The 9,180-nt window shown below is 56.7% G+C and overlaps 1 protein-coding gene across 1 annotated transcript in view; it reads left to right on the forward strand.

Moving 5' to 3' along the window:
• The window catches only part of ADAMTS14 (ADAM metallopeptidase with thrombospondin type 1 motif 14), a 134,754-nt gene extending 127,028 nt beyond the window's left edge, over nt 1–7,726 (forward strand). Inside the window, exons 21-23 of the mRNA XM_045291686.1 lie at nt 3,114–3,243; nt 3,588–3,692; nt 6,139–7,726. Coding sequence (XP_045147621.1) covers nt 3,114–3,243; nt 3,588–3,692; nt 6,139–6,407 — 504 coding nt within the window. The 3' untranslated portion in view covers nt 6,408–7,726. The remainder of the gene's footprint in view (nt 1–3,113; nt 3,244–3,587; nt 3,693–6,138) is intronic.
• The last annotated feature ends 1,454 nt before the right edge of the window (nt 7,727–9,180 follow it).

Below are 9,180 nucleotides of genomic sequence, written 5' to 3' on the forward strand. Positions count from 1 at the left end.
CTCATGGGGTTCACAGTCCAGCTGGGGGCACACCCTAGACAAGTGCTTCCACAGCGACCCAGTGCTGGCCGCTGAATGAGGGCAGGTGGCCTTTGGGCGAGAAGGAGGGCGAAGCCACCTTGGGAAAGGAGGACCGGGCAGGAGCAACCTACAGTGTTCCAGGAGCCAAAAGAATGGTGAGGCGGGGCTTAGTGGAAGGGGCTCCCAGATGACATTGGCGAGGAGGACAGGGCCCTGAAAGGAGTTTGGATTTACCCTCAGACCAGGGGCTTCCCATTTGCATGTTGTTTCCTAAGGACCCCCATAACCATGTACCACACACAGATGGCTTAGCCACAGCGCGATTTCTTGTCCCTGGTTTGGAACACCAGAAGTCCAACAGCATGGGCAGGCCACACTTGCTGAAAGCTCTCGGGGCAGCCTGCCTGGCCCCTCCCTGGCTTCTGGCCCGGTGGCTCCCGAGGCTCCTGGCAGGCTGTGGTGTTCTTTGGCTGGTAGCTGGCTTCACTTGCATCCCTGCCTCCTTTTCAAAGACACCACTCATAGTGGATTAGCAGGCCCCTTGCCAGGATGATCTCATGCAACCCAATCACATCTGCCAATACCGATTTCCACACAAGTGAGCACGGATTCACTGTTCTGGGGTATCAGACTTCAACCTACGGACACCTTAGTCAGCCTGAGCCAGCGTGGAAGGGGGTCCGCAGAGCAGATGCTACGAGCTCTGATGTCTGGTTTCAAAGATCGCTCTACTCTCTCTGTAGTGCGGTCCTGGTGGGGAGGCCAGGACAGAAACAAGACAAGGAGGAGGCTGTTGAGTGAGCCAGGGAAGTGGTGCTGGCAGTGTGGCCCTGGTGGTGGCCACAGGGAAATCCCTTTCTCTTCAACACTGGTCTTATCAAGGCAGCCAGCGCAGTGGGTGGCTGCTGGAGTCGTGAAACAGCAGGAAACACGCTGAAGTCGATCTAGAGGCCAGTCGACAGAGAATTCACCATCCGTTCAGATAACAGAACATGAGGGGCTGCAAAAAGTTCCCGTGAACCTTTAGAAGCTCCCTGCTCTAGGCTGCAAGAACAAAGACCCATGAGCTAGTATTAGCAAGATGAGCCAGCAAGACTATGTTTAGTGAGAGGAAAAAGCTCCCAGGCCACCCGAGGCTGCCAGGGGCTAGCCATTGACTTCACGGGGAAGGAGGCACTGCCAAGGGTCGGCAATGTGCCCGCGGGCTGGTTTCTTAAAGCTGGGTGGTGTGTGTGTGTGTGTGTGTGGGCAGTGGGGGGAGGGTTTCCAGCAGCCTCCTCTCTATGTGTTTAAAACTTAGTTTTGTGTTGCTCCCCACCCCCCACCCACCTGTCCCTTGGTGACCCAGGCCATGTGCTATAGACAGACCACTGGGACCTAGGCGCTGTCCTCTCGAGGCAGGTGCCCGGCATCCTTGGTTGGCCACATTAGAAGGGGGTTCTGTGCTGTTTCCTTCCATGGGTGTGAAGAGGCCAAGTCCACTTCCATTGTGGCCCTCCTTTTTCAGCCACTCAGAACCAGGTTGACAGCTGAGGGGCAAGGGAGCTAAGGAGTTGTTTGGGCTTTGGTTTTTGAATGGGACGACTTTTATTTATTTAACTTATTTCTTTCCTGTTAAACCCTCCAGTTGTTGCCTCCCCCACCATCCCTCACTTCTCCCTTTCCCCATCTCTGGTATTCTTAAAATAACGAGTAATTAAAAAAAAAGTTTTTCCTCAATAAACACTCCTCACCCAACTCATGCAGACAGTATTTTTCTCCTCCCTAATAGGTAGCTTTATTTGCTTTACTAGAAAACAGGATGATTCTGGGTCCACAAAGGACCTGAGGGACAAAATGAACAGAGGTGACAGGTGGAGGGAGGCATCGGCCGCGAGTCAGATCGACAAAAGCTAAGAAGAACCTCACTACCTATTCTAGTCGATTCTGACTCATAGCAACTCCATAGGGCAGAGGGGATCTGCCCCTGTGAGCCTCTGGGGCTGTGAATCTTAACCAGAGCAGACAGCTTCGTCTTCCTCCCGTGGAGCGGCTGGTAGAGCACCCCAGGTATTAGCTTCCCCTTGTGGTTATTGAAGGAGTGGCCCAGAGGTTATGTGTTAGGCTGCAAATCTCGAGGCTAGCAGTTCGAAACCATCAGCCGCTCTGCAGGAGAAAGACGAGGTTCTCTACTCCTGTGAAGAGTTACCGTCTCAGAAACTCACGGGTCAGTTCTACCCTGTCCTATAGGGTCACTATGACTCGATGGCCGTGAGAGTCCCATAGTTATTCATCTTGGGAGGACGAGCTAGGCCTGGTCGTTGGCTCGACGGATGTGACTCCATGTGTCTCCCTCAGGTGTAGACTGACCTCTTCAGGTTGCCCCTCACACAGCTGGGAGAGGCCACGGTCAGCACCGAGACAGCCCAGTGGCCTGCGCACATGGGAGCACCCTCTCCGTTCTGGGAGCCCCTACCCCTCAGCATCCCACACAACCTATTCTCTGGAGTTCAGAAATGCACAAGAGCTAGGGCGCAGTAGGTGGCGGTGGGGGCGTGGCTGTTGCAAATGAGAGCCACGGATCTGTCTTCCCAGTGCGCTCTCTTTCCCACTCAGCAAAGGCGAGGCTTTCAAAGATGGCTCTCCGACAGGTTGATTCTTGCTAATCAGGTCACATGGTCATTGACTGTCAGGGCTGGCAGGGTCTGGAGAAGACCCGGCCACCAACGGTCTAGCTTTGTAGGGTCGGAAACGGAGCCAGAGGGGCGGTGGGGGACAGAGTCTGGGTCCTGCATCCCATTAACAAGATGCCACCCAGTGGGGCTGCAGTGAATGCAGGCAGCAGGGCAGGACGGAGGGGCCTTCACAGCTGTAGATCGCGGAACGCCCGGTTCTCAGCTCAGGGCTGGGGCCACTGCCTGACGGGTGCAGGAGTCTTTGGCACCTGCTCTCGTGCCCTGCATGGCCATGCGGAAGTCTGCACCTCCTTCTGCAGTGCGCAGAGTTGGCTCCTGTGGGTCCCCAGGCATCGCTGGGTTTGTGGAGTTCACGGCTCTTCCCTCTGTCTCTCCGCCTCCCCACGCTGGCACCGTGGCCTGGCCTACCTCGGGCAGTGCTCTGCCACTTGTGGAGAGGGCATTCAGCAGAGGCAGGTGGTGTGCCGAACCAATGCCAACAGTCTGGGTCAATGCGAGGCGGACAAGCCGGACGCTCTGCAAGTCTGCCGCCTGCCTGCCTGTGAAGGTGAGCCTGATGGGATGGGATGGGATGGGATGGGGCGGGCACCTCCTGGCCAACACCCAAGCCCATCTTGCATCCTCACCCCGTTACCAACCTCCAGCTGCCATTGAGTCAACGCCAACTCAGGGTGGCCCGTGGGTGTCAGAGCGGAGCTCTCCTTCCCAGCATCCTCAGTGGCTGCTCTTTCAGAAGTAGATTGCCAGGCATTTCTTCCGAGCCACCGCCGGAGGAACTCAAACCTTCATCCTCTCAGTTAGCAGCCAAGGACAGTGACCTTCTGTACCATCCCAGGACTCGGTTGTCCCAAATCCCAGACCCCAGCCCCTCCCCTTTCTCCCTGCTCACAGGAGCTCTCCAGAACGGCACATCAAAGGCTGACAACAGGGGACTTGTGACCCCCACGTGGACCCCACAACTAGGGCCCCTTCATCCTGCTAACCAAATATCTACAAGTGAGTGCATTCTCCGCACCCCCACCCTCCACCCCATCGTGTGCAAAGATCATGGAGTCAAGTGGCCCAGCTTCCAGTCTGCCTGTGTGACCTTAGCTCTTACCCTCCCTGAGCTGTGAACGGCGACAATGGTGTCAGAACTCATGCCAACCCAGAGGCCCTAGAAGACAGAGTGAAACTGACCCACAGGGCTTCCAAGATCTAAAGTCTTTACAGAGGCCGCCGGCTCCAGCTTTCTCCCTCAGAGCAGCTGGTGGGTTGGAACCACCAACCTTTCCATTAGCACCTGAGGCCTCACTTACCTACTGTGCCGCTAGGACTCCTGGGGATGGCGGTTCTGGCCCACAGCCCCGTCTTGGCAATTCCGAGACGTGGAGAGCTCTGACAATGGAAGGGGTTTTCCTGAGTTGCATACAAACGTAAACGTAGTTCGCTTCCGTTCCATCTGCTCTGAACGAACGAGGGAGAATGTATGCTCTGTTGCAGGAGCCTTGCCTTATTGGCCCGCACACACAGTGGCGGCTCAGACCAGATGTGCCGGGGCCTGCCGTATAATGGGCACCATGTGCCCCACGAACACACAGTGTGACCTTTCAAAACCCCAGCCTTCCGCATCTCATCCGGCCCTGATGGTTTTGGGGAAGCACTTGGAACCCTGAGCTGCCTTCATAGAGCCCTCAACCCCAAAATGCAAGCTCACTGCGGCCAGTCGGGGCCGAGACTGTAACTGGACGGGAGTAGAACACCCTGTCTTTCTCCCCTCTCCTGGGGCCCTGGAGAGGATGCTCTGCCCGGCTGCCAGCTAACAGCACCGATAATCATTGCTCTCTGCTTCAAAATCTGATCATCCGCCCACCCGTCCCCTTGATGTGTCTGAGCTCTGCTGTGGGCCAGGCACCACACTCCACGCACCTGCCCTACTGCCTTCTCTCAGTCCGTCCGCAGGTCCCTGAGGGGCAGGGTGGGAGCAGAAAGATCACTCACAGTCACCGTGAGGCCGGAAGGACTTGAGGGCAGAGTTTTGTTTTTGTTTTTAATGAACAACTCTTATTTAGTGACTATGTGTCTGTAAACCCCTAAGCTCTCCGAGCACAGCGGCCCCATCTATTAAATGAAGCCACTGGGCCGGTGCTCTGTGCAGTCAGTCCTCCAAAGAGCTGCCAGGGGCATTCCTCCTGGAGTTCGGGCGCCATCTGGCGGCACTGGCTTTCCGGTTTTCTCAACCTCCCTGGTTCCCCAAAGCTCTCTGCCAGGGCAAGCATTAGTCGGCAGCAAAGCTTCTGCTTTTGCCTCTATCTGGAGGGACCCCACACTCAACCCCCCGGGAGGTGACAGACATCGTTTCGAGTGACATTTTAAGTAAAGAAATGGAAAATCGTAGAGTGAGCACTTCTCCATGCTAGCCACGGCAGACATGTGCGCAATTACTCCCTGCTGGTGCCACTCACAGCCGCCCCACAGGCCGGGGTAGCACTGCCCCCAGGCTTCTGAGACAGTAATGCTTTCTGGGAGCAGACAGCCTCATCCTTCTCCCAAGGAGCAGCTAGTGGTTTCGAACTACTGTTGGCAGCCCAGCTAGTAACCACTCCTCCAAATGCAGCAGGATCCCCACTTCACCCACGAAGCAACTGAGGCTGGCAGAGCTCCAGTGAAGAGGCGGGGTGGGCTCATAGCGGTGTCTAAGGGGTAGAGCCTCGATTGGAGTGGAAATGTGCAGGGGACCCATGTGTCCCTTTTCAAACCATGTGTGTAGGTGGGTGGCAGCCTGCCGCATCCCCTTGTGCCATCTGGTGGGGTGCCTGGCCCTGGTGGGGTATGGGTTGGTTAGGAGGGGGCGGGGGATGCCCGGTCACGTCACCCGGGAAGCCCGAGACCACCGAGCCACCCACACCATTGCTGGGTGCAGGCTCTTTGTCTATACCTCTGGGTTCTTCCAGAGTGTAGTCAAGCCTGAGTGCTGTGGGCGCTGTACTAACTGGGTGGGTGGGGGTTGGGGGGGTCACCTGGGGGGTTCTGGTGAAGCCCAGTTCTGGGCCCACCCCAGAGTTCCCAACTCAGGAGGTCTGGCTAGGGCAGCTGGGACAAGCTGCCTGTCTGGGGACTCTGTTTGGAGTCCCACTGCAATAGGGGATTCTACTTCCTCTCCCAGAGCCCTTTCCTGTCAGGCTGCCCTGAGGCCCAGCACCGGGAGGGGTGAGGAATGGCAGTCGGCTGGGTCAGCACCACCTGATGGGCATGCTGGCCTTCCATCCCAGCACTGGGCCTTGTGCTGTGGGCACCAGAGCCCCGCAAGGGGGCCTCTTCTGCCTGGTAGAGGTGCTGGGTAGAGGTCCGGGGGGGCGGAAGGGGGACTACTGCACAGTCCCCAGCAACCAGTGGCCCTGCTGTGAAGCCTGCCCCAAGAGGGCGCCCAGCCTGATCTCACCCTTCTTTTCTCCTCCCCCAGGCAGCCCTCTTCAAGGACCCAAGACTCCTCCAGATGCTGTGGGCCCCCCTGGGGGCCTTTCAGGGTCAGCTGGCCATCAGCCGGCTGTGAGCACAAGACCTGCAGAACTTCTGGGCACGAGCTCTCCAGTCACCCCGCGCCACCTGGCCTCCCAGAAACAGATCACTGGAGCATTCTGGGCAGCGCCCCAGCCACCCTCCAGGGACGGTCTTGGGCCAAGGCACCAATGCCAGCCTCTGAGGACACAGGGCAGCCCAGGGAAGACCTGAAGCCGTCAGACATCCACTGGCCCACCCCCTCCCCAGGGACATGAGCTGTCTGCCCTATACCAGGGAAGCTCACAGGCCGAGGGCAGCACCCCCTCCCACCCCGGCTGGGCAGGGGCCAGCATGGGCTTCCTTTTAAATTATTTACTTTCTTGTTCTTTGGTGCTAGGGCTAGGGCACTCTTCACCCCAGGGAGGGTGGGGGGAAGCCAAGATCAGGGAGAGTCTAACCTGAGATACCTCAGCAAGCAGCCCCCGACTGAAGACATGAGCCTCTGAGTTACCTCATGTCCCCTTGTGATGGCCGGCTAGGGGGTCTGCTTTCTCCAGACCTTGGGGGGACCCTGTGAGTCTCTGCATCTTAAGCCCCTCTGTCCACAATGCAGAGTGTGGCCAGGGAAGGTGCAGGGGGTGCTCACGGGGCAGCCTGACAGGAAAGGGGGATTGTCTCCCTCAGCAGGCTTGCAAGGGCAGGAGGTCAAGTTCAGTTCTGTGGCCAAGGCCAGGGAGCTTTGACTGGAGGGCAGTCTCCACCCTGTCCCTGCAGAAGGTTGCTGCTTTTACTTCTGGTGGCTTCTGGTTACAGGCTGACCTCTGAGCGGGTCCCCCCCCATGCCCCCAACTCTCTTGAGAACGGTGCTCAGGACCCTTGGAGCCATGTGTCCAGCATCCAGGGGGTTCCACACAGGTGCTTGACCCCTGACTCCACCAGAAACAGCGGCTGTCCCCACCGCTCTGGAGCTTGGGGGAGTCCGGCCAGGGTGGTGCTCTGGGGGCGATCAAACCCAAAGGCTGACCACAGCTGGGTCCTGAGGGTGACAAGAGCCAGCCAAGCAGGAGAGCACTATCTCCTGTTTTGGGGGGCCTCCTGCTGGGTTACCCCCCATGTTACCTTCTATGGAGAGGCAGCACCCCTACACTCTCTGGCTTCCAGGAAGCCACTCAGACTCCCAAGATACCCCTCAGGAGTTTTCACCCCCAGAAGTTATGAGGACCATTTCGACCCCTCAGCAGGTGACAGAGGTGCTTGTCCTTCATCCTGCTCCAGGGGCCTGCCGCCCTCAGCCAGGGGAGGGGACATTACACAGAGCTAGCTTAAGGAACTGAAGCAGCGGGGCTCCTTGGAGAAGAGCGACCCCAAAGGGGGCTTTCCAGGCTTGCTTTCGCTAAGTGATCCCCTTTCTGAGAAGCGGGTGCCCCCCTCATCCAAGCAGTCCTGCAAGAACCAGCCGGGCTGCCCCCTGTGCAGTGCACTCGGGCCCTTGGAGAACCAAGCGGCTTTCATTCAGAGCATGTATTAACTGAGTTTTCCAGACCCCGCAACAGTTGTGTTGTGTGTGTTTTATGTTTTACCTCGGTTTATTTTGGGGGACAGGGACAGCAAAGTCGGATCGCTTCACGTGTGCGGCGAGGGGTGGGACAGAGAGGTGGCTGGCGCTACAAGAAGACTGAACCCCCAGCCCGGGGCCCTGGCCCCACTGCTACTCTCACTGGTGACCCCACATGTGTCAGAGTGGGGCTGTGCTCCGTGGGGTCCTCGGTGGCTGATTGCCCAGAAATTGATAGCCAGGCCTTTCTTCCTAGACCACGGGCCAGGGGACAGATGTGGTTGTCATCCGTCAAGGTATTGACAGGGGTGCTTCTCTAGGGCAGCAGCCAGGCGTTAACTATTCAACTCTTCTCACCCACTCTCCTCCCCGCTGTCCACCAACCAGGGACTCCATCCATCTCTAAGGATGGCTGAAATTGGAAAGCTGAACCCCATCAGCTGTGGGGAGGACACTGAGTTCTACTGGGGGAGTGGGGATGCAAAGGGTCAGGCCCTTCAGAAACCATTTTGACACTTTTTTTATAAAGTTAACAATGCACTTAACATACAGCCAAACTAAACCATCACCCCCCAGTGTATTCCCACGAGGGGTCCAAGAAATGACTTTATGCCAAGTGTCCGTGGCAGGGTTATACAAAATCGTCCAAACTGGGAGCTGCTGCGTGCGCCTGACACACGGAGAGACCAGAGGGGCGCATCTGGAGTCCAGATCCGCGCCTGCCTTACGCCTGCCAAGGAGCGAGCGCCGTGCCAGGCCCCAAACCCCACATGCTGTGGTTCCACTGGCGAACCCGCATGTTCTGGAAAAAGCAAAACCGTCGGGACAAGGCAGGGCTGAAACCGAGAGGACTGGGGAGGGGATCAACTAGCTGTGGGCACAGGGGATTTTTTGGTGGTGGCGAGAATGCCACATATATTGATTGTGGTGTGCTCACACATGGCGTACACTGGTCAAACACACAGAGCTGTACACCTGTAAATGATTTTACATATATGTCAATGGCATCTCAGTTTAAACGCATTTTTAAAATTACTTAGTCTGGGTAATGGAAGGCTCTGCCCAACCTGGGATCCGAGAAGACACTGGTTGCCCTGGGGGACAGGGCTGCCCCCTGTCCAGCTAGACAGAGAGAGTGATTTCCCAGCATCCCAAGGTCTGTCTGAGTGACATAGGGAAAGGTGTCTGACCTCTGAGCGCTAGTTCCCTCATCTGTGAAAGGGGGATCTTTCTTACCCATGGGAATAACCGATCATTGCTTAAGATGCCGAGTCTGACACAGACGTGGTTTATAAGTAACAGTTCTCCTTTGTCACTTTATTTTTTATTATTTTTTTCCCCTTTTATTTTATTTTATTATTTTTTTCTTTTTTAACATTTTATTAGGGGCTCATACAACTGTTATCCCAATCCATACACACATCAATTGTGTAAAGCGCATTTGTACAT

This window comes from Echinops telfairi, unplaced genomic scaffold, assembly GCF_000313985.2.
Source record: "Echinops telfairi isolate 266 unplaced genomic scaffold, ASM31398v2 ScPeMD7_70;HRSCAF=299, whole genome shotgun sequence".
Lineage (NCBI taxonomy): Eukaryota > Metazoa > Chordata > Mammalia > Afrosoricida > Tenrecidae > Echinops > Echinops telfairi.